Source organism: Pleurodeles waltl, chromosome 4_1 (assembly GCF_031143425.1).
Source record: "Pleurodeles waltl isolate 20211129_DDA chromosome 4_1, aPleWal1.hap1.20221129, whole genome shotgun sequence".
NCBI classification, from domain to species: domain Eukaryota; kingdom Metazoa; phylum Chordata; class Amphibia; order Caudata; family Salamandridae; genus Pleurodeles; species Pleurodeles waltl.
Window position 1 is genome coordinate 47,103,154 of NC_090442.1, and position 25,913 is coordinate 47,129,066.

The 25,913-nt window shown below is 42.8% G+C and overlaps 1 protein-coding gene across 1 annotated transcript in view; it reads left to right on the forward strand.

Annotated features, from left to right (window-relative positions):
- The window catches only part of LOC138286970 (zinc finger protein 850-like), a 287,157-nt gene extending 265,218 nt beyond the window's left edge, over positions 1-21,939 (forward strand). The window contains exons 5-7 of the mRNA XM_069227339.1: positions 14,800-14,936; positions 15,057-15,170; positions 16,901-21,939. Of these exons, the coding sequence (XP_069083440.1) occupies positions 14,800-14,936; positions 15,057-15,170; positions 16,901-18,597 (1,948 nt within the window). The 3' untranslated portion in view covers positions 18,598-21,939. The remainder of the gene's footprint in view (positions 1-14,799; positions 14,937-15,056; positions 15,171-16,900) is intronic.
- Positions 21,940-25,913: the final 3,974 nt, after the last annotated feature.

Here is a 25,913-nt window from a genome sequence, read left to right on the forward strand (position 1 = left end):
CCTCATCTTAAATTTTACATTACTTGTAATGTCCTTTACCTGTGCACAGGCCTTCTCCCCTTCTGTAACCAGTATCTGTCCCACGATTGCCTTCAGCACTACTGGTGATCTGTCTTCCTTCAGTGCTTTATAAATGGTGAGACAAGACCCTTTCCCTTTCCACCCTCCAGCAGCAGCTCCTTCAAAGTGGGGATGTTTGGCATGTTTGGGAAGCCAGTCCAAACCTCTTGAGTTGTCTGTGTCAACTTCATAAATTGTAAGAATTGCCTGCATTGACCCCTAAGGTTTCATGGGCATTGTCAAAAGTTAAAAACGCATCCCTAGGTATAAATCCCTCTTCGTCAGACAGCCACATTCCCTCAAAGCCACCAGCAACGAAGTCTCCCATATCCGGCGGAACAGCTGCAGCCACTCAACTGGCAGGTGGGCGCTTTAGCACTCTTTTGTCTGCCTAAGCCACATTTTGGACAGCTCACAAGGTGCCTGCAGACTGATTTACGCCCGCATCAAACACATCTGCAGGGTGGCCTCCACTACTGAACACCTGAGGAGAGTTTCTTTTCCCCAGTTTGGCTTTTCATCACTCCATTTAAGGGCATGCTGGAGTTGGATGAAGTATAATAGACCGGATGAGTAGTGCGCTTTACAAATTCCTGATTGATTGATTGATTGAGCTCAGGCAGCTCCTGCTTCAGCATCAGGATACCCTCCTGGGTGAGTTGTGCGGTATACAAATACACAATACATAATATGGCATATGTGGTTGTTAGAATGATTTGAAATGTGGTTCAATCATTGCTTTGTTTTGTGCCATATGTTTATTTTCCTAAAGGTAAATATCCGTTCATCCACTCTGGTCCGAATGTCTGTGTCCTCCAGTGCATCCACTGGAAGTCTCAAAGTCTCTATCACGAGGAGTCGCCTACCTCAGTGCACTTTCATCCTGACTGAATAGTGGTTCAATGCAGTACGTCCTAAATATTCACTATGTCCCACCCTGTGTACCATTCCCTTCTCTATTAGACACCCATCTAGTCTTGTGTGCAGCCCATTCGCAGGGAGATACAATGAGTATTCTGTTGCTCCCGGGTGTTGTTCTCTCCATCTATCTAATAAGGGACAGTCTTACCCAAGAGAAGAATTTCTGCGATACTGTCTAGGCAGCAGGTCCTTGCAGTGGTGAGATTGACCTGTCCATAAGGTTTGCAGATATTAGTGTTGAAGTACTTTTGGGTTTAATGTGTGATATAACTGTGTCTGATTAGCATGGGGTACTTAAATACTTGCCAGTATGAGGTCTTCCCTATCTAGACTGCTCATTAACATTGTGTACCTGCCCTCATAACTGATAACGTATTGTGTGTATAATGTAAGGGACTCAGTGGGCAATCCTTATCAGTGTGCCCCGGCATATGAGTGAGTATGATGTGCCCTCACTTGTCCCCTCCACCTCTTCCTTAGCGCAGCTATCTTTGTGTTTTTCAGATGAGTTTGTCAGATGGGTTATTTGCAGGAATGCATCAAATACTGGTATAATACTAGCATCAAATACTGGTATAATATTAGCATCAAATACTGGTATAATACTAGCATCAAATACTGGTATACTACTAGCATCAAATACTGGTATACTACTAGCATCAAATACTGGTATACTACTAGCATCAAATACTGGTATAATACTAGCATCAAATACTGGTATAATACTAGCATCAAATACTGGTATACTACTAGCATCAAATCCTGGTATAATAGCATCAAATACTGGTATACTACTAGCATCAAATACTGGTATACTACTAGCATCAAATCCTGGTATAATAGCATCAAATACTGGTATACTAATAGCATCAAATACTGGTATACTACTAGCATCAAATACTGGTATACTACTAGCATCAAATACTGGTATACTACTAGCATCAAATACTGGTATACTACTAGCATCAAATACTGGTATAATAGCATCAAATACTGGTATACTACTAGCATCAAATCCTGGTATACTTCATGCTGTTTGGCAGGTGGACCCAGACGATGTACAGTCTGAGCAAGTCGTTTGTACTCGGCATGCATTGTGAAGATATAGACCCCCAGTATCGGCCATGCAGTCGTCATACGTCATATGTAAGGGGTGTTGAGCTTGTTTGCACTTCTTACATGTCACATGCCTCACATAGACATAACCTGTGTCTGATTCTACTCTCGCTCCAGGAGCTAGGCAGGATATATTGCAGTGGGACTGGTGGTATGACTCCTGAGCAGGTCCTCTCGCCAGCTCCCCCCTGCAACAGTTCTCATGCCCAGCTTGCCCACAGTCCGCTGCCCTTCAGCCTTCTGTGCCCCCTCTGCTCATTGTCTGCTCATTTTCTTCTAGTTTTCCTGCCTCTTTAGCTCCTTTCTGCTCATTTTTCTACTTTTTTTGCTTTTTTTCTGCACATATTTTTGCCTTTTCTGTAATCTATTTTGCCTTTTTTCTGCTTGTTTCCGGCTCATTTTCTGCTTGTTTTTTCTGCTCATTGGTCTGCTTTTCTGCTTCTTTTCTGCACTCTATTTTGCCTTGTTCTGCTCATTTTTGGGCTCATTTTCTTCTGCCTTTTCTGCCCCTCTTCTGCACGTTTTCCTGCCTTTTCTGCCCCTCTTCTCCACTCTACTTTGCCTTTTTCTGCTCGTTTCCTGCTAATTTTTCTGCTTTTTTTGCTCCTTTCCTGCTCGTTTTTTTTGCCTTGTCTGCTGCACTCTACTTTGTCTTTTTCTCTTCGTTTTTCTGCCTTTTCTCCTCCTTTTTCGACCTTTTGTCTTTTTCTGCTTGTTCTTCTGCCTTTTCTGCTCATTTGTCTGCTTTTCCGCACCTTTTCTGCACTCTTTTGACTTTTTCTGATTGTTTTCTGCTAATTTTTTTGCCTTTTTAGCTTGTTTTCTGCACTCTATTTTGCCTTTTTGCGCTCGTTTTGTGCTCATTTTCTTATGCCTTTTTTGCTTCTCTTCTGCACATTTTTCTGCCTTTTCTGCTTCTTTCCTGCTTGTTTTTCTGCCTTTTTTCTCTTCGTTTTTCTGCCTTTTCTGCTCATTTTTCGACCTTTTCTGTGCTCTATTTTGCCTTTTTCTGCTTGTTTTCTGCCTTTCTGCTAATTTTCTGCACCCTAGTTAGCCTTTTCTGCCCCTTTTCTGCTCATTTTTCTGCTTGTTTTTTTCTGCCTTTTCTGCTCCTGTTCTGCTTGTTTTTCTGCCTTTTCTGCTAGCTCCTTTTCATCTCGTTTTTCTGCATGCCATTTTTCATTTTACTGCTTTTTTCTTCCCTCTTCCTGCCGTTTCCCTCTTTGAGCGGTTTCCTTCCTCTCGCCACCCAGTACCACGCCCCTACCCCAGGCCCTACCTGCACCCCGTTGAGCAGGTCCTCTTGCCAGCTCCCCCTGCAAAAGTTCTCCTGTCCAGTGGAGTGTGGGCGTGCTCTTTGACAGTGACATTGGGCCCTCAGCATCCAGATATCCTTAGGGGTGACAGTGTTGCTCTATACAAATGCTGATTGATTGATTGGTGAAATGAAGAAGTGAGATGTCCCTTCTATGATAATTCGTAGCCTTTCAGGAATCAGTAGCGCACTTTGAATATCGCCCTGGCGTAAATGATGTGTAACAGCCATGAAGGACCTTGTCTGCTGCTTTACAGAGGATGTGTAGCCTTAGAACATAGTCATTTGTTTAATGTCTATGGACCAAGGGCCAGGTTCCCATGCAGTTTGAATTATTCTGTCCCCATCGTGAAATGCAAGAGACATGCCACCATCGTTTTGGGTGGAGACCCCTGGGTCGGAGGACACCCCAGTACCATGTGTGCCCTTTCTGCTGCAAAAAACGTTGATAGGGCATTGATATTTATCTCTGTCATTAACCAAGCCTCTATTCAGTTGTGCATTCACCCTCTGCCCATTCAGATGGCGAACCTAATATTATTATGGTCTGCACGTTCTTCGGTATCGTCCACCCTCAGCTGCAGGAGCGACAGCAAGCATTTCATCTTATAACTTTTCTCTTGTATTACCTTCAGAGTAGGGTTATGGGCAGCCGGGGTTGATTCAATCTCAGCCACCCCATCATAGAGTTTCTTATGAGCGTCTTGCACAAAGTTAACCTTCTCTGTCACAGAGACTGTTTTCGTCTTGAGAGCACTTTTAGCCTGCAGTGTGGCATTGAGCTTTTAAGCATGAGCCTCAAGTGCAGATCCAACTTTCTTTAGTAAGTCTACATTGCCTTTTTCACCTGCTGATTGTGGGTTAAGTGCTCTTGTTTTCGGTCATCTTCTTAGTGTCTCTGGGTTTCACCTTTCTCCTGATTGCTAAGAGGGGTTAAGGGGTCGTCCTCAGTAAGCTGACAGAATCAGCATTACCATAGGTCTCAACTGTCCTATATATATTGATTTCATGGTGTTGCAAGGCTTCTTGCTGGGCCATAGAATGCCTCAGAAAACACTTGATACATGGGAGAGCTCAACCAGTACAGCTGTCCACCCACTGTTTAGTATTTCCCAAAGTCTGACATGTAGAAGAACGGTTTTGTTTATGTTTTTTGCTTGTCTTGAAACTTCTTGTTACCTCGTGATTGCCTGTCTACTCAATACATCACATAGTCTTTATAAGAATGGGCCTTTTGGAAATTGGAGTAAGCACAACCATCCTCAGTGAGAAGGAGCTATAGTTAATATGGGGATCGCTCTTGTTCACAAATTTAGATATTATAATTGATGTTCTTTGCTGTTGCACCGTGTTTAGGTGACTTCCCATGTTTTCTCATTTCAGGTTAGTCCTAAGTGTGAGCGATAAGCCTCACCTGGGTTATTAACATGCACTCTATTCCTCGCCACCAACAAGTTGAGTCTCTTTTCCACCCAATTCATATATTATCTGTTTTTTAAAGTTGATCGCTTGGAATTGCTGGGCTCTTTTCCCCTTTTCCTCCTTTTTCCACTTCTCCACTTCCTTTCATTTCTACTGTCTGATTGTGTTCTCATCACAGAATGCACTTCCCATGACATATGTTGCTTGTATGCTTAGAGTTTAGATTTTCCTAAATGTAAAGTGTCTGAAAGTCTCAACTTTATTAAATGCAGAGAAGCAAGAATTATGCATTACTTTCCTTTGCCTGTCTATACAGAAGTCAGTTATATGTAGTAAAAAAAGACTGCATTTCCCACAACCTATTGGAATTTATCGCTACAGAAGAATAAACCAGGTACACTGTCATGACTTTCTAGATCTCATGTAGGCCTCCCATGCATGCAGCCAGCCCAGTTTGCTGAAGATGCACATTGGAAACAAAATGGAGAAAAATCAGCACAGTGTCGATACCTGGAAACATCCAGGTGAACTAATAAAATCAACTTTGGACGGTTTTTGACCATTCGTCACAGGACCTGGAAAAAGAAGAGAAAAACACAGCAAGGGTGGCATTATGACTCCAAGTCACAGCTGCGGTAGGATAATCCTGTGTCTTTAAAGAAATTGAGACTTTCTGACATGAAAAAGACATTGGACACAATGTACACCAAGGGTCTCATTAGATTTCAGCGGACGGTTACTCTATCTTAAGTTTGATGGGTATCCCGTCTGCCCTCTTAGAAGTTCATCTTATCCTGTGGCAATTGTAGTGAGGTAGCTGGGGATATCTGTTGCATTTATGATGCAATACCCTGTCCATCAAACTCTAAATTGAGCCTCAAGTCTGCAACCATTGTTACCGGAAGGGGGCCTAGAAGCAGCTTAGTCCCAGAGCCACTGGAAAAGGAATCTGAGTTTGAGAGTGGACTGATAGCAAATGAACCCTTGGATCTGTTGTGGGTATGCCTGAGTTTTTCTTAGGATCCTTTTATCTCCCTTGTTGATATTGTCTGACACCGGAACCCTCACCTGGATCTCACCCTCAAGAAAGGCAGCCTCTCGGTGCTGTGCTTTCTAAAGTTCTGCTCCCCTCATGTAAAGGGTCAAAGTAACAAGCATGCAGCAAGTGCCCATATCAGCTGCAGGAATAATATACAGTGGACCCCAGTACCTAGCCCGGTAAAGGACTAAAACAGACCCAAAAAGGAATGCCTAGCTACATGTTCACCTCATCTGTTTCTACCTCAAAAGTAGCTAGCGGTGCACTTCCTCTATTCGTGTGTCCCAGGCGAGCTTCTTTAATAACGCTTGTGATCCGTGTACTGACAACCATAGCTGTTTGACTATCAGACCTTTACCTGATTTCTTCAGTGTGCATGCAACAAGTCACTCCCTTGCTTTAGCTAACAACGAGTAGAGTGAGTATGCAGGCATAAGGGAGTAAGGGAGATGTGGAACAGGAAATGAGGTAAACCTGAATTTAAGAAATGCCTAAAGGTTTAAATGCTGCATTCAACTTCAAGCAACAGACACCTCCTCCCGCTCTGCCAACGTCCCATCCACCCACAGAGTAGTATACCGGCACCAAATGGCCATCATTAAGCCAGATACCATTGTGAGGGAGGTTTACATATAAATTGGTGAAGATCTAAGGGAACCATAATATCTCTAAGCTCTCTTGTCACACTGTCTTCCACTTTGTTCATATGTATATTTAGGTCCCCTGGGACCAGGAAATTAGCATATCTCACTGCTACGTGAGTTAGGGCCATCTGTAGCAATTTTATAAAAGGTCCTGCTGGTCCAGTCAGTCTATAAGTTAGCACACCCGCAACCAATTGTTGATGTGACAGAGTGATGTAGAAACGCATTGCCTCTGCCTCGTCAGGCCCTCAATATCAAAGGTTTGGCATTTCCATGCTTCCTTTTAATCCAAAGCTAAGGCTCCTCTTTTTCCTGGGGGTCAGACTTTTTTGTAGATCTTGTGAGAAAACGGGGCTGATTACAGAGGCCCCCTAACTTTTTGCCCCCATTTTTCTCTTTTTGCTGGTGTTTTCCTGACTCTGATGGTGCCCTGGGTACTGCTAACCAGCTGCAGGGCCTGTGCTCTTTATAAAATAAGTATGCACATTAGGCTAATTATAATTGGCTATGTCAACCTACCTATAAGTCCCTAGTATATGGTAGGCCATGTAGGTTTGGGCACTCCAGCATAGATAGTGCACCCATAGGTGCACTGCTGAGGTGCCCTGTGACACTTTAAAGGCAGGCCTGCCTTGCTGGCTGCTTTTAAATTAAAGTTATATGCAAATTGGACTTTGGAATAAAAAATACTTCCACAGTCTTAAACAACCTTATTTGTACATATAAGTCACCCCTAAGGTGCATCCTATGTACCCTAGGGTTGGGTGCCATGTAACTATAAGCGGGTACCTTATGAAATAGTTTTATCAGCCCTGGTGAGGTAAAACAGCCAAATTCCCTTTTCCCCTCGTTGTAGTGAATGGCCTCCATAGGCTAGAATGGGGAGACTTTCTTTTTAATTTATAAAGTCCCCTTAAGTGTCAGATACTTCAAGTTTGGTATCAAATTAATTGTGATAATAAATCCCACAGCTTACAATTGTTGGATTTAATATAACTTGTCCAGGTAAAGAGTTTTAAACTTTACCTAAAAGGTAGCCAACTTCAGCCCTGTAGTGCTCTGCTCTGATTGGCCAGGCTACCTTGATGAGATGTGAAGTAGCCTGGGCTGAACAACACAAAGGAATGTGCCGGAGGGAGGAGATCTTCCCTCAGCAGATGAAGAAGCAGGAAGGGGGAGGGCTGCAAACTGGTCTTCAAAGGCAGGGAAGGACATTTGGAGCAACCCAGCACCTCTCTCACATCCTGCAAACCCAGACAATTAGGTGCCCCCCTGATTAGATTAGGAGAGGGCAGGAGAAGGGTGTGTTTAAGATTTGTAGCCACACCAGTGGGTGGGCTCAGCCAGATGTAACCTCCAAAAATCAGTTTCAGCCATGATGGATTTCTAAGGGTGTTGCTCCCCAAGATTGATTTTTTGCCACACTTCCCAGGAAGTGGGCATCACAGGGGGAAGGTCCCTGCACCTGATTGGAGAACCAGGACTCCCCTGTTTTTCACCCAGGAGCAACGATAAATATGGCAGAGCTGTACCCACCCCTCAGTTCCCTACCTGATACCGACAAGGAAGAACGTCAGAAGAAGTGGACTGCCCTGCTGGACCCCTGACCTGCACATGGACACTGCACTCTGAAGGGCTGCACCAGCTACACACTTGGGCTTCACCACTAAAAGGACCTTGCCTGCATTCTACTGCTTCAAGAAGGGACTCCATGTTTGCTACAGGTACAAAGGAGCTGCCCAGAATCCCCTTCATCAAGTCCTGCAAGCAGAGCCCAGCTGATCAGCGTCCAGTGGCTGTTTGAGTATTCTGACAAGGTGCATTCTGGGAATTGTAGTCCCAACTCCCAAGGGGCAACTCAGGGCTTCTGGAACCCTGAATCAAGTTGTGGGCACTTTAAGGACCCAAAAAGGACCTCTTGAAGAAGATGCAGAAGTTTGGAGCAACTCCATAAGATGAAGAGGTGCATTGTGGGAGTTGTAGTCCCAGACCCCAAGAGGCAAACCAAAGCCTCTGAACCCTTGGCTGGTGCTATGGACCACTTTCCTGAATCAAGAAACACTTCTGAAAGTAGTTTGACAGTGTTACCTTGTGGGTGGCCTGAACTCTGGACTTTGTTCTTTTCCAATGTGACCTTTTTTTTAACCCTTTGAGCGCCAGTTGCTTCTATGAGCTAGAAAACATTAATTCTTAAAAAAATAATATCTCTGGTTCCCCTTATCTGATTTCAGTCATTTTGGTGTCATTTTAAAGATACAAATATAATCTATGTTTATAAATTGGTGTTGAATTTGTATTGTGTTTTGTGTTTTACTTATTTACTGTTTTGTGATTTTTAAATGCTTTACACATATGTCTCCTAAATTAAGCATTTTCGCTTGTTGCCAAGCTACCAAGGGTTGAGCTGGGTTTAATTTATTGAGACCTAACTGGACCTAAGTGGAGGTTAGTGGCCTATTGCTAATTGTAGGTATTTACCTGCCCTCACCAAGAATCCATTTTCCAACAGATCTTAAAACCCTTAGGGATGGCCGTGGCAATGGCAAGGTACAAGGTATCGGTTAGTCACGTTTCTGTCAAAAAAAGTGAATCCAAAGACTTTTCTTCCAACTGGTTAAAAATGTGGTTGGCCTTTTTAGACAGTGAGCTTGCATTAATTGGTGCTGCCGAGAACCGAGTCCTAACTTCCTTGTGTATTTTAGTGGGCTCGTTGTCTCTTTGTAGTAGTGAGGAAGTCAAGTACAAATTACATAAAGGGCAAGTGTAGTAGAGCTTGTCAGAGATTTTAAACAGTGGAGCCACAAACTTAACAGCTGGATCAAGAATAAATAAAGCATCTCTGCTATAATATGGGAGCTTATTGCCTGCTGGGAAAGATGGACCACGTGGCTGGCGCGGGAGGCTTCCTGGATGCTGACGGGCGCAGAAGGGCTTGCCTTTAGTGCGCCAGCGGCACGTCCGCGCAGTGTGCCCCCTTTTAATCATCCTCCCTGGAACCACTAAAGCGCATGCTACCCGAAAATGGCGGCTGTATCTGTCCAAAAGAGGGAAACATGGCCATGTGGTCTTCACCTACTAAAGTTTTAGCTGCTCCACCTCCCGATTCTTAAGTCAGACTGCTACAGCCAGTCCCTAATACCGTTTTGATTGTAAAAACACAAAATTAGACAAAATCAAACATCTGTTAAAAAGTTTTAAAAAGAAATTCAGATAAAGTGCATCACAGGGAAATTGGCAAAGGTTTGTGCACAATAGGATGAGAGCTGAGGTGAAAAAGTCCTGAAAAGAACGGAAAAACAGCCATCGGAATGCTGATACCGATCCGGCTTCTTAGTTTTGTCCCAGTCCCGCAAGTCATAGCCCTCTCAGCCGGACTCCTGATGCGCAGGAGACCAGATCAGTCTTCTTCACTCTCTCCCGCCCTTCTGTTTTTGCTTAGTTTCACCTGTGAGTTTTTTACCGAGATCCTAAATGTTGTTCCTGCTTTTAATATGTGGTTTTAGCACTCGTGTCCCAAACGTGTCATTGCCCACTGAGGTGCAGGTATCGGATTTGATTGTAGGTAGCTCTCGTTCCTGATCTGCTGCCAGGACAGCTGCCAGTGAGAGAGCATGTTATGTTGGCCTTTTTATTCTTGCTATATTGTTCTTCTACATGAACTCATTTCAGTGATAAACATGTTTTAGTTTAGTCGAGCATGCCTGGGTTCACGTAAATGTCAGTTGCATTATGTCCCCAAACAAATGCTTTAACTGCAGAATATTCCCTTCACAGTTCAGAGATTACTAAGGGAAGCGTTTATCTTTTCTTTAGCTTTGCACATTGATATCAGGGCTCAAGAACCCTTGATGCAGTCTGTATTTTGCAGCCGTTCTCATGAGATGAACCACAGCTATTTTAGTGCCCTAACCTGCTGTTGTCAGGGTTAGTGATAATTGTTTGTTTAAAGTTTATCCAGAAGTGATGAGTAAGGAAGAAACTCAGGCAAGTGTTGACACCCATAAGCAGTGAACTGTCTGAGACCTCCCTGTTACAGCTGCACTCTTTCAAGGACCTACGTGCTGTTTGATAATTTCTGCTGAAATAATTGCTTTTCATTATTTTCTATGTGGTTGCACAGGTATATAAACTGAGTAATCTGTCAGCTAACGCAGATCCTCTGACAAATGCTCAGAGATCCCTGCTGCAGCTGAGCTCAATAAAGGATAGCGGAGATCCCCCATGACTGACTCCTCCTTTTTTTAAAAGATCTTTTCAATTCAGGCTTTAACACAGATACTTCCCCACGAATATTACTTAGAATAGTGGAATACACCATACCAAAATTACCAATCGATTTCATCCCCAGATCCAGGGCTTGTGTTCGCTTTATACCTGTTTGATCACCTCTGGAAGTATTGCTAATCAGGATGGGTAATGCTTCCCAAGTTGTTAGACTCCTTTATGGGAGGCACCATTCCTAAGGGTAGGCCCATAGTGAGGATTCTATGCTTATCTTGTGGTGTTGTATGACGGTAAACCGCTTTCAACTGGTTGAGCTTGTGAGCCATCCAGAATCAGAATCCAAGACTGATTTGCAAATGGCTGGATCCAAACTGGGGTGGCATGGTGAGCAAACCAATGATGGATATAACCCAGATCTGTGACTGGGAATGAATGTTTGATTTGTTCATCATTCCGTCCATAATCTGTTCTTTGTATGTGTGTTTCTCTGCAGGCCCTGACTCACACGCTTTACAAGATGTTTTCTCACTCCGCTACTGTGCCTAACTTCCAAGACAAGGGCACTTTTTTGGGGGGAATTCCATACTCCCAAGAGTACATAGATAGACTCGAGCTGAGCTTCAAGTCCACGGCCTTTCAGGGTCAGATGAGTGCATCACCAGGAAATCCGAAGATGTCCTCTTTGACGCGATGTCTGTGAAGCGATGCATGTAGGTGGTGTGCACAGTGAGTCTTGGAGTTATTTTGAGGGTTTCATTTCATACTGCCCTCTAGATTAAGCCCTTAATCCCTGCAGTAGAGTCATAGATTTGACAATAGGGCGTTACTCTGCATGTGACGGTGGCAGCCTTCTACCGCACCCTAGGTATGCCTTTCCTGCTTGCTATTGCTATCTTTAGCAGGTAAAGTAACAAAGGAGGTAACTTGATTATTGAATTATAATTTAAAAAAATATTGGGCCTCTCAATCTCCACATGCCTTTTGCCTCTTATCTGATAACATTAGGAGTGCTTAGAATCGGGTTCGCAAAAGGTAGCAAGTGCTATAAAAAAATGCATGACAAAGACCCCCCAGCAAGGTGCGCAATTACTGCAGTGGTGTATCTCTTGGTAAGAGTTGTCCTTGAGTCTAACCATCGGATGACCCAGATGGAAACTATAAATCCAGACAGAATTTGTTTTCTTTTTTATTGCTCTCTGCCTCCCTTTGTGACAAATTGTGTGCTCTTAGCTAATCACTTTTAAACATATTTCTCTGCTCCCTTTTTCTCAACAGAGATAAGAAAAACTTAAATCGAACTAAACACTGGTAGTAAGCATGTGATGATAAAACTGAGCTGTAAAACAATAATCATTTTCTTTGGCCCTGGGGGAGAGAACATCGGCCTCATAGTCCACTCACTAAAATATGGAGTAACGAGAAAGTTATGAATCTTGAAACAAGGAGTCCTGCACTGTGGTCTTAGCACTCCTGCTTCACCAGTGTTTTTGTTGATAGTAGAATCATAACCTTATTATGGCCTTTTCCCCTTAATTGCCATTATGTTGTAGAGGTGGGTGAGCCCGTGAAGACTCGAATCAGGCTCGAGCCAGATGCCTGGCTTTGTCTCAGCTTGTGATTTACTTGGATCCTCGGGCCAAAACAAGCCGAGCCTTCTGTCTGCCTCCCACGCCTAAACCTCATGCCCTAAGAATTAAAGACCAAGCACTAACTCGTGATGTAAAATGCGAGAGCAAACCAGATGCCCATCTACTTGCGAACTTGTACAGTCTGAAATTCGAAAACCTGGGTTCAATCCCACCTTCACCGCTTTACCGAATTGTGTGATCCCAGGTAAATGTTTTATTTCACTTTTTTACATCATTGTACTCACATATGAGGGCCTCTTGAAATGCATGAGTTCAGGATGTGCGCTGTTTGAGACCTTTTATTTGATTTAATAAACTATAATTTGTTCCATGTATAATAACCCAGGTCACATAGATGGTTGGTGCACATGACAACTGATTTGCCTCTTGGTTCATTAATGGTATTGTTGTCAGGATGGGGAAGGCATGAATATTTTCTAAGTTCATATTTTCATAAATGTTCTCTTGTAATGAATGCCTATCAATGCAGTGAAACAATCTGATGCATTAAGGTGAAGGCTTGGGCTATCGAGCAAGAACAGAATTCTAGGAAGTGGGTCTTTATCTCAAGTCCCCTCATTTGACAGACGTCTACCCTCACTAGACCCTTGTTTGGCAATGCCCAGTATATTTGGTACCCACTACCAGTTTATATCAGGCCTCAATGAAAGTGTTGAAATTAGAGCTCAAAAAAGGGCTCCAAACTAAGTTCTTCATTTTATCTTTTTTTAAGGTTGACCTCTTGAATAGGCTAGGTTCTGTTCCCCTTTAACTCCCTTATGCATTGTCTCTTCTCACTTCCTCTCTTTTCTCCCCTCTGATTATATTCTTGTCCCAATATACACTTCCCATGAGATATGTTATAAACATGGTCAGAGTTTATAGTTTCCTAAGTGTAAAGTGTCGGGAATTCTCACCTTTTTTAAATACAGAGAGGAGAACATTATGTATTACTTTCTTTGACTTATCCATTGCAGCCAAGTTAAATGCAGTCAGAAAAAGACTGCATTTCACAGAACCCATTGAGATGCATGGAAGCAGAAGCCACCTCCCCTGGGTTAAGCCTACCACACGTTCATCCAGTCTTCTTCTCTGATGATGCACATTCACCAAAGTAAAGATGATCCGTCACTTGAAACATCAGAGTAAACCAATAGTAAACTAGACTGTGCACAGTTCATGAGCATAGGTGACAGGAGCTGGGAGAAGAGGAAAAAATGAACATGGCGGAGGTGGCATTATGCCTACACGTCACAGCCACGGTGAGACAATACTGTGTCTTTTATCAAATTGATACTTTCTGACACAGAAAAAACACCAGGCAGAATGTGCACCAAAGGACCGATTTAGAGTTTTGCAGATGAGTTGCTAAGTCAGTTGCAGTAAGGTGCAGATGGATATCTGTCACTTTTGTGAAGGAGTTACTTGTCCGACAGACTCTGAATCAGGTTTTAAGTCTGCAACGATCATTCATGGAAGGAGAGAGAACCAGTATTACAGGAATGGTCCCATGGTCAGACCATTATATTATCCCGGTTAAGCTTCATAGCACTGAGAAAACCCTAAAGAAGCTTTCACAACAAAGGCCTAGGAGACCCTGGTCTAAATTAGATAGCAAGGAGTGGGTAAAAGTTCGTAACTATTTTAACCCTATCACAGCAGGTGATACTACGGAGAAATACAGCTCCTTTGTAAACTGGATAAATAAGTGTCTCGATCAACTGGTCTGGTTTAAAGCCTTGAAAGTTACCTAGAAAAGAGGTTGGCCCCCTGGTACTCTCTGGAATTGTCAGAACTGAAAAATTCTGCAAAGAAAAGAGAGGGAATGAAGAAGGAAATATGATGAATCTTGCAAAATCCAGTTTAAATTTGCTCTAAAAGAATACAAGCTTGTGATGAAAGAAGCTAGTTTGACCTACTTCAAGGAACGAATAGACACTGCATCAAACTCCTCTCCCGGGCTATTTAATATAGTGAATATATTGATGAAAATACCTCAGAACTCTTCGGGGTCTCCATGCTCTACTGAGCGATGTAATATACTTGCTGGATTCTTCAAAAAAACGAAATTCTCAATATTATTAAGCCACTCCCAACCCCATTATTAAAGATAGACAAAACCAAGAAAGAGATAATACAAAGGGAAAGTGATAGCACCCTAATTTTTTTCCTGACACTTTACCTTGACTCTATGGAGACAATTCTGAAATCTATGAAGTCGGGTTCACCCCTCAATCCGGTTCCCCCAGATGTGTTGTTAAAAGGCGCAAATACTTTAATCTGCCCATTACTGGAGGTCTTAACTCTCTCTTTGGAAAGTGGGACAATTCCTAGAGGGTGGAAAGAGGCAATAGTTAAACCTCTCTTCAAAAAGACCCTCAGCAAATCCATTATTGATGGAAAACTATAGACCAATCTCCCTTCTCCCAGTGACAAGCAAAACCTAGAAAAACATGTTACTAAGTACCTGTCTGACTTCCTAGAAACCCATAACATACTTGACCCCAACAAAACAGGGTTTAGACAGAAGAGTAGCACTGAAACTGCCCTTTTGGCCGTTTTGGAGGGTAGGAGCTTCCAGGTATGCGAGGAAACTTTCTCCTCTGAGGTTTTTCCTCTTACTTGCGGAGTGGCAGATAGAACACCCTTTAGTCCCACTCTCTTTAATATTTATGTCCAACCCTTAGCAGAGATTGTCTGCTCATTTGGTCTGCTTGGTCTGGCCCTTGTGTCATATGCTGACGATACCCAGATTATTATGCCACTGAATTCCATTCTGAACTCGACCAAGCCGCAGCATGGTCAGTGTGTCTAACAAGAGCTACAGACTGGAAGGCAGTGAGCTGCCTAAAACTGAACGGAAGCAAAACAGGGGCCCTGATCGTAAGGAACGATTCATCAAGATGGATGGAAGTTAACTAGCCCGAACAGCTAAGTGTCCACCGTATACCCACTAGGACTCTGAAAAACGTGTGATGGTTCAGAGCCTGATCTGCTCAAGATTAGATTATGACAACTGTTTGTACATTGGCAGTCCAAAGTATGTTATCAAGAGGCTACAGGTAGTCCAGAATGCTGCCACAAGGATTCTTTTTTGTTCGAAGCTCATACTGTCCGACACCTGGAACCTCACTTAGATCTCCCCCTCAAGGCAGGTAGCTTCCAAGTCTTCTTCTGAGGCTTTGCTACCATCAACAAAAAGATCAAAGGGCCATGCAGCAAGCGTCCTTGTGAGGCAGCAGGAATAGGATACATTGTACACCAATACAGCCCAGTACAGATGGAACAGACCCAAACACGCACCTATCTGTGCACCTGTTCTGCCTGTACCTATCAGACGAGCTTCTGTAATGAAGCTTGTGATACCCGTGCTGCCGCCCACGGCTGCTTGACTATCAGGCAGTTACCTGATTTCTGTATGCATTGAGTCGCTCCACTGCTTTGGCTAGCAATGCATCTTGAGTTACATTTGTTATATACTTCCTGAAGGCTTAGTTTTACAATGTACTTCCTAAAGAGTTAACTTTGTTATACACTTCCTGAAACCTAAGTATCAGCAGCACATCCTGCTCCATCCCTTTTTTCACAATCTGTTTTTGTTTAAAATCTTGACCATGTGCATCTACCTAAAGCTTTGCCTCTAGCTTGTGGGTGCTCTGTGAGCGCCCTTTCTTTACTAAGTTACTGTGTGAACACTGGTAAAACACCTTCTTTTCTGAAGTAAATAGGATGTAAGGTGTTCAACAGAGCTTCTAGTTAAATATCTGTGTATGGTGAAACATTGCTTGCTAAGTCTCAAATATGTGAGATAGGAGATGTCTCTTACAACCTGTAAACCACTGTGTATTCACATTCCATTGTGGTGCAATTAATATTTTTACATCTCTTTACATCTAACAGGAAACAGAACAGAGCTCCAGTATCCAGGAAAACATCAGCACAGTCAGAGACCGACGAACCTGAACATAAACTGACAGAACCTGGAAGATGCAATAAAGGGCAATTCAGTGAATGTGCAAATCAGATCTGTGCATCTTCACGCCACAAGACTAAGAAAATACTAGAACATTATAGCAACAACATTGACAAACCACCTCCTGTGTAAACAGGTGTCCAATGCCAGCTTTGCTCATGGGGACAGTGTGATGTGGTAACAGCAGTGATCTGCTTCCTAAAACGACGGCCACCATTTAGTGCTCTAAGTGTATTGTAAACTTTTTCAGGCCAAACCACAGGAAACAGAGAAAAAAACAACGGTGTGGAACCACACAACTTATTGGCTACAGGAAAGAGGGTTCTGCTGTCTAAAATACAAACTTCTATCCCAGTTTGCACCGACCAGAAGGAAGATGAATCTTTACCCGTAGATGTGAAAACTCATTATCCAGTTCAAAGACACTGTCGCCCACAAGGAAGCCGTACACATGTTATAGGTGTGGCAGATATTTGGTGGCAATTGTACTTTTATTGTTAAACTGGAAAGCAAACCTGCAAAATACTGTGCACTTGCAGGTTATGTGGGAATAACACAAATGGTTTATCAGCATGTTGGCCCTTCAGAAAGCACAGTCACTGGATGTAGACAAATATATACCTGACGCAGAGACACTACTCAAGAGAAAAGTATCAGACACATGCAGCGAGAGCTTTAGTTTGTCATCAGAACAAAATCTCCCTCAGCAAACACACATAGGTGAAAAACCATTCAAGTGCAGTGAATGTGCGAAGAGATTTAGTTGGTTATCTAATCTACAGTGTCATCAACAAACCCACAAAGGGGAAAAGCCATACCATTGCAGTGAATGCGGGAATAGTTTTCGTAACTCTTCAGCATTAAGTAATCATCAGAGAACACACACAGGGGAAAAAATATTCAAGTGCAGTGAATGTGTGAAGAGCTTTAGTCGGTTATCACATCTCCAAAGACATCAGCGCACACACACAGGGGAAAAACCATATAATTGTAATGAATGTGTGAAGAGCTACAGCCAATTATCACAACTCAAAATACATCAGCGAACACACACAGGGGAAAAGCCATTCAAGTGCAGTGAATGTGTGAAGAGCTTTACTCAGTTATCAAACCTGCAAAGCCATCAGCGAACACACACAGGGGAAAAACCATACCATTGTAATGAATGTTTGAAGAGCTTTACTTATTTATCAAACCTCCAAAGCCATCAGAAAATGCACACCGGAGAAAAACTGTATCATTGCAGTGAATGTGGAAGTAGTTTTAGCACATTTTCAACATTAAGGAATCATCAGCGAACACATACAGGGGAAAAACCATATCATTGTAGTGAATGTGGAAGTAGTTTTCGTCAGCCTTCAACATTAACAAGTCATCAGCGAATACACACAGGGGAAAAGCCGTTTATGTGCAGTGAGTGTGTGAAGAGCTTTAGTCAGTTGTCACACCTACAAAGACATCAGCGAACACACACAGGGGAAAAACCATACCATTGTAGTGAATGTGTGAAGAGTTTTAGTCGATTATCATATCTACACACACATCAGCGAACTCACACAGGTGAAAAACCATACCATTGTATTGAGTGTGTAAAGAGCTTTAGTCTATTATCACAGCTCCAAAGCCATCAGCAAACACACACAGGAGAAAAACCATACCATTGCAGTGAATGTGTGAAGAGCTTTAGTCGATTATCATATCTACGAAGGCATCAGCGAACACACACTGGGGAAAAACCATACTATTGCAGTGAATGTGGAAATAGTTTTCACGACAATTCAGCATTAAGGAAACATGAGCGAACCCACACAGGTGAAAAACCATACCATTGTATTGAGTGTGGAAAGAGCTTTAGTCTATTTTCACACTTTCAGCGCCATCAGCGAGCACATACAGGGGAAAAACCATACCACTGCAGTGAATGTGGAAGTCGTTTCTATGACTCTTCAACATTAAGGACTCATCAGCGAACTCACACAGGGGAAAAGCCATTCAAGTGCAGTGAATGTGTGAAGAGCTTTAGTCAGTTTTCAATCCTGCAAAGTCATCAGCGAACACACACAGGGGAAAAACCATACCACTGCAGTGAATGTGGAAATAGTTTTAATAACTCCTCAAACCTAAGGAAGCATCAGAGAATGCACACAGGGGAAAAGCCGTACAACTGCACTGAATGTATGAAAGGCTTTAGTCGATTATCAGTTCTACACCGCCATAAGCAAAAACACATCTTTATTGAACACATAGGGAAATAATCCTAGAGATTCAGCGAATATGGCTAGAACTTAAGTATTGAGATTTGATATAACGTGTAGCTAACCCTGAGGGTTTCCCAGCAGTTGGTAGCAGGAAGGGCATACATCTTAATATAGCCAAGTTTTCAGGTCCTTGCAAAGAGTGGTTAGAGAAGTACAGCTTCTCAGAGACTCCTGAAGAGTGTTCCAAAGCTTAGGGCCAAGGAAAGAAAAGGAACGACCACCCATCTGAGATCGCTTAATTCTGGGAACTGTGTAAAGAGACCAATTACTTGCGTGCAATGCGCAAGAGGGGCGGGATGGATATACCAATTTTTGCAGGTATCATGGTCCAGACCAAGAGTTGATTTTGTGCATATAGCAGAGCACCTTAAGCAGGATGCGATTATCTGCTGAAAGCTAGTGTAGGTCGCGAAGTAAGCCAGACGCCAAGCATGTCTGAGCAATCGAAACAGAAGCCTGCCGGCAGAATTGTGGACTACTTGAAGACGTCTGATCACTATCGCAATAATACTGACCCATGTGTGGACACACACGAGCAAACAAGTGCAGTTATTGTGAGTTGATCAAATAACAGAAAATTATAATAATTATAATTAGGTGAAACATTCAAATACCAGATAATAAACGTAGATAATAGACGATCCAGCTAGCAGGAAAGAAGAAAAACATAAATATTTGTAGAATTATGAAAAGGTCTATTCTCAGAAATTATTCATTTCTCTACCAGGAAACATATTTGGACACTAGGATAATGTGGACTAAAAGAAAAGAAACGTCGGTTTTATTAACTGAAACAGAGTTATAACGAAAAACATCCAAGCACACCTAATCAAACCGTTAATACCATAAACTCAAAACACATGCACTCCCATTAAATACTTAAGCAAACAACAAAGGTACTTCCCAATAGTGAGAAGGGAAAGTAAACAAGTCATCCAATCAGAAGGATGGTAAACAGGCTATACTCCAGGGGAGTGACAAGCACAATAAGTGGCAACACAAGCTGACACACAACATGCAAAATAGGCAAGCTCTTAACCGCATTTGTCCCCCAAAAAATAATCCTAGGACAAAAGCTAGATATGAGCGTAGTTCTTCTCTACGTTAAATAATACAAACAGCCACTTACTTAGTACACGGCAGTTACTCATTTGTCTCTGTAATGATGAGTGTTGGTACCACAAAATGTATTGATGCTCATTTTACCAAACATAAATGCAAGAAAGGCTGAGTCAGTCAGACCGAGCTGTCTCTGGTGTTCCCCCAGTTCACATTTCTATAAACCCTACCTTTCAGAAATAACACTATTGTTTAATAAACACTACAATAACAAATCACTCTGGGGGAAGCAGCAACTTGGGTTGCTTTCATGTAACAAAAGAAGCACACCTTTTATATTTTAAAGTGTACATCACAAGACCCAAATGAATGTAAAAGATTTGTGAAATGTTGAATTCTCTATACACTGTATGAAGTGTTGCTTTAGAATGTCATCACTGGCAGATGCTCATGGACATGTGACATTATTAAGACAGAGATTTGGTGTAATAATAGAGATGGAAGGTCCTAGAGAGATGCAGATAACATATAACAAATCCAAATTAAGCAGGGTGTGGGTGCCATCAATATATGCATAACACTGAAAGCCGGACAACCTGACCAGGAGTTGGAATGTTTGATATCGGGCATCCTGGAAGAGCCAGAAGCAATCCAGGGCAGCCCCGGTGATGACTGCCAAGACAAGGCAGATGATCAAAACAACACGCTTGGTAGTTGGGACAGTATTGGAGAGCATACAGTGCAGATGTATTTTAACATCACTTTTTTAAAATGTTTCATAAACAGTTTGGGGCAAATGTAGGAAAATCAGTTTGCCTGTATTCTTTTGAAGGGGTTAATTATCAAGACTGGTGTTCGAGGTCTCTGGTTTGCACGGTCAGCCACTAAAGTTCTTGATTAGATATTCATTTTTTACATACCATCAACAACATTACCCTAGTGTGTTGTCTCACCTTACTCTTGTATAATGTGGTTGCCTTCACACAGACCCAAAAAACAAAGTCAAGGTTTATTTGGATCTCATTTAAGTAACTCCTTAAATTCATGAAGCTGCACATTATAAGGTGGCCAGGCCGAGCACAGGGCATCTCCTCAGAAGAGTGAGGGTTCATTAATGAAAGCAACAGACCTGCAGATGTGTGAGAACCAGGCAGAGCACAAAGCAAACAAAAGCATTTACATCTTTCAAAGAGTGTAGAGGACAGATGGATAATGGACTCCATTTTTTATACGATTGTTCAACATAGGAAATGAGAAACAGGAAAATTATGTCATTAAAATATGATACAGATAATCAATCAATCAGGGGATTTGTAAAGCGCACTACTCACCCATGAGGGTGAGTAGGCGCTGAACCAATCCTGATGCTATAAAATGTACAGAAGAAGGACTAGATTTTACGTTATTAAAAATGTATATTTTTATTCCCCTGGATATCATGAAAATAGCAGCTAGCGACTTGTTTATAAAGCTGGTGTGAGATGCAGATAGAGCAGTCACTATGCTAGGTCTACATCTGGTTGTCTGGAACGAGGTCATGTTCAGAACTTGTAAATGAAACTGTTACTTGCTGTTAAACTCCGGGATGAGCACAGCACACCTGAGGAGCCACAGGTCTGTCCCTCTTGGCTTGTTTGGTATTGAAGGGTTTTGTAAATCAATGACAGTGGAGAGTCTCGACACGTGATTAAAGAAAGACAACTTCCTAGCCACATGGCTTCCTGTCCTGCATGAAATAGAGGGGATTCACCGAGATTTGACTTGTTCCCCTAGGCTCCTATGCTGAGGGCACTGGGGATGTTCCACTAATTGAAATGGTTGGTTGATTGAGAAGATATCTGTCCCTAGCTTTCACTGCAGATGTACAGAATAAAGAGGTTAACGCAGTCTCTATCATGCCCAGTTGCTGTGATGCCGAGGCAACAGATAACAGGAAAAAAAGAGTAGCATCTTGTAAGCAGCCATGCACTCAGCTACATTTGGTGCCCTTAAAATAAAATAAAAGTGACATTCATTTTAAAAAGCTAGTGTGAGAGCTATGAATATGGAATAACTTTCTTCTTAACGTCAGATAATCCGGACCTCCCGTACTAATTCGCCAAAAGTATTAAGCATACTGAAATTATTAGAGAGGAATTATCTACGCTTGTGAGTTTTAGGTCAAAAAATTACTTCATAAGCCTAACAGTTCATGTTACATAAACGGTGGAGGATGCTGCTGGTACTTATTTCTGTGTCGGTTTCATAGAATATACATGAGTTCTGAAATAAATCTTGAGTGAGACATTCACTAACATTCTGTGATTTCCCTATTTATGTATGTATGTCTAAGGCCTTATGTCTGTATGTCTAGGACCTTCCTCATCAGGAAGCGTGAGGGGCCTGACATAGCACTGTCACTCAGTCAAAACTTAAATTGGAAGTCACTGACACTCAAAGCCAGATGATTTCAGTCCGTTGATCACCACATACTCATCCTCGCTGATCGAAATAAGTGTACTGGACCAGGTTTCTTTCCTCTCATGTTCAGATAGCCTGCTAGCTTGCTGAGTTCAGCACACATTTAAAAATCAAGATTTCACTGTGTAAAGAATAAAGGCAAGACAGTCATGTACATATTAAAAATGGAGGGAGGTCAAGTCCTGTGTGACCCCTCCAATTTAGTACCACAAACAGGATTGCAAACGCTTATACACTAATAGACGCCCCTGTATGGAAAAGGTAAGTCACTTCTTGACTCTTGTTCTCTCACTGTCAAACCCACCCTATTCTACACACGCTCCAGAAGCACCTGCAGAAGACTGATAGTTTAGGTGCCCCTGACCTCTGACCAAGTAAGGATGGTCTGGCTCTGACTCCATAGCGGGAAGCTGTATATGTGACATATTGTCAGCTAAGCGAGAGGCGATAAAATGAGATATGAAGAGGGTGCCAAGTCACAGGGGCTAGAATGGCATATTGAGCACATTAGAAACAGATTCGTAATTTCTTCAACGAGGGAAGTGGTCTATATGGAAAGTAAGATGGTGGCACCAAACTAGGCTGCACAGGAAAACCCGAGGCACAAATAATGGATCCAGTGGGGGCTACGCTGTACCCTACCTCTATAAGGGGATGAATGCTACATCTGTCCAAAGACCCACCCTCCAATGAAGATTATGGAAACAAAGAATGTCAGACATTAACAAATCAAAAGAGAACTTATGTAAGGGCCAATAATGTCTAGACATGGCACCCTTCTCAAAGGACAAAGAAAAGATATCCCCTCCGACACATGAATGGGGTTTTTTGCAAACTATGGAGGGACAAGAACGAGAGGAATCTTCTCTAGGGTTAATATTTCAGGAGATTAGAAAAGTAAAAAAGGAAGTCATGAGTTTACAGAAAAAATGGACTGACCAGTAGACCCCATTCTCCAGACCAGAATGGTGAGGAATGAGGTAGGGCTTCATGGAGTTATGGCAGAAGTTGATAATCTGGAGCAGGAGTGTAGGACAGTCAAAAAACAGAGGGATGGGGAGGGTTAGTGGTCCAGTGTAAGACCTCCCTATGAATACGTGAATAAAGAAAATACACTGTTCCAATGAAAGAAGGAAAGGATACTCAAGGGGGATCCTAATCTTTACGAGCAGAAGCCTCACACACCCGTGAGGGTGTCATGCTTCATCATCGGCATTGCTCCTCGTCAGACTGGCGCTGCAATATCTGACGGGCACCACCCCAAATGGGGGGGGCTCTTTGCCGGAGATCTTAATTGATGAAGATGCCACAGCCCTACATAAGAGTGTGGGGAAAGGAGATCAAATGAAAAAGTTAAGATTGACTCTCTAAAACCGAAGAGAATAATCCATTTAATAGTCGATACGGGAATCAGAGGCCAAGATTAAAAAAAGGGGGTAAAGTCAAAAGAGTGCACAGAGGCAATGCTCAATCACTCTATCATGGAAAAGAAGTAGAACAGAGGGTGGGAAATTACTAAACCTACCCTCAGCAGGGTCAACATGTTTCGCGTCGCGAATGGCCCAAAAGGGGTCCGATGACGCTTCTTCTTATTTGCGCAGCTGTTTAGCTGTGGGATTTTTCTATTTTCTGTCTTTTTGCTAGCCCTTTACTATGGATAATTTCCAAGGGCTGAGCTTTGATGACGACATCGTGTCTGCAATTCTGCAGACTCCATCTATCTTGGGGAATGATGGTGCTGGACTCTCTGGACCGTCCAAAGAGGAGTGGGATAAATTGTCCACACTCAAACGTGACCTTATCAAAACCGTCTTGCACGGGACCATAATGACCGAATACTTGCGAGCAAACATCGCTCCAAATGGCCTCTTAGTATCCAACATACCTAGGATCTTTCTCCAGGACCTGGCCTTCAGGAAAGACTGGGCTCAGATCGCATGGAAATGCACTAGGGATTGGTTGGTACTTATTATCAATACATCCAAGCGTCTGGCAGACTCTATCCTGATTCAGATTAACCTTATGGAAGGTACACTCAAAACCATGGTCTCAATCGCTGCCTTTAAATGTCGTTTGTCAGAAATCAATACTGAACTCAACGAGACCAAATAATTTCTCACCCAACAGAAGATTTCGAAATTACAGAAGGATATTGCGAAATTCAGCAGAGAGAAAGTCTATCCTTACATCACAGATGACTTTCCTGCGGACACACATTCTCTTTCCTCAGAGGAATCTTCCTCTTCAATAAGAAAACCCCGGAAGTATAGCAATAGTTCTTCATCTGAGGGATGGAGCACGGATGATGATGGTACACATCCTTTCTACCACTACCCCCAATACCCTCCAGGATAACCCTTTGGATGGCAGCAGCCCTTCACCTTTTACCAACCACGCCCTATGTTACCATATGCGCCTTTTTTAGGCCGCGGCCGGGGCAGGGGAAGAGGCAGAAGGAGAGGAAGAGGCAGAAGGGTACACTGGGCTCAGGAAGAACCACAAATGGTGACCCGCAGTCAAGGGAAGAACCCTCCCAACCGGGTCTAGTGGTCAATCTTTCCTCCAGATCACTCTCCCCTGTGGAAACATCGGTCTTGAATAAAGGGCTGGACTTTGTACCCACACCCCATGAAGATCCCTTCCGTCTCCATTGTGAGATTTCTCAATTTTTCAGGAAAATTAGACTACGTTGCTTCTTTAATGATAGACCAAGTATGGATCAGCCGTCTGATTCTGGCCTTAAGAGACCATCCAAATTTATGCCTCCAGCTTCAGTCATGCCCTGTGAAGTCCTGGCATTCGAGAAAGTGGTTCTTTCTGACATTGCTTTTCTTCAACCCAAACAGAGGTACCACAATACCTCCAACATTGAAAAAAATGCCTTGTAGACCTTGGCAGCTGATACGAGTATAGTGATCAAACCTGCAGACAAAGGTGGCGCTATAGTCCTGATGGACTCAGCGGACTATAGACAGGAGTGTCTTCGCCTCCTCGGGGATTCATCCTACTATACTCAGATTACCTGTGACCCTACTGAGAGACTGCAAATTGAAATACGAGGTATGATAGAGGAGGCCCTTACTAACTCCTGGATCTCACAAAAGGAAGCAGAATTTCTGGATACTGTTAACCCACGGATACCGTACTTCTATTGCCTCCCCAAAATTCATAAAGGCAGAATACCTCCACCTGGATGCCCGATAGTTTCTGGTATAGGTTCCATTCTTGAACCTCTGTCCACCTTTTGTGACCATTTTTTGCAACCTATAGTGCAGGCATCTTCCACCTACTTGAAGGACACCAAGGATATCCTCAATCTAATTGAGTCCATTAATTCCACCACCTACGTCCATGCTTTAATTACTCTGGACGTCGAGGCTTTAAATACCAACATCCCTCAAGAGGCTACTCAGCAGGTTGTTGAATCTGCTCTTTTGACCACTGACTCACCACTTACTACACCCTCGCATTTCATCATGCACTGTGCCTCCTTAGCCATGAAAGAAAATTTATTTCAGTTTGAGGATCTCCTCTTCCACCAGACACGCGGAACCTCGATGGGTAGTACTTTTGCTCCTAGCCTCGCCTGTCTATATATGTTTGATTTTGAATCACGTTTCATTTTGCCACATAACAATCCATTCCATGATAAGATCAAACTTTGGCGTAGATACATCGATGACATCTTGATAGTATGGCAAGGGACCCTCACTGAGGTTGACCTATTTACAGACTGGATCAATACCTTGGATCCTTTTCTGAATTTCACTTCCTCAGTATCCAACACTGAAATA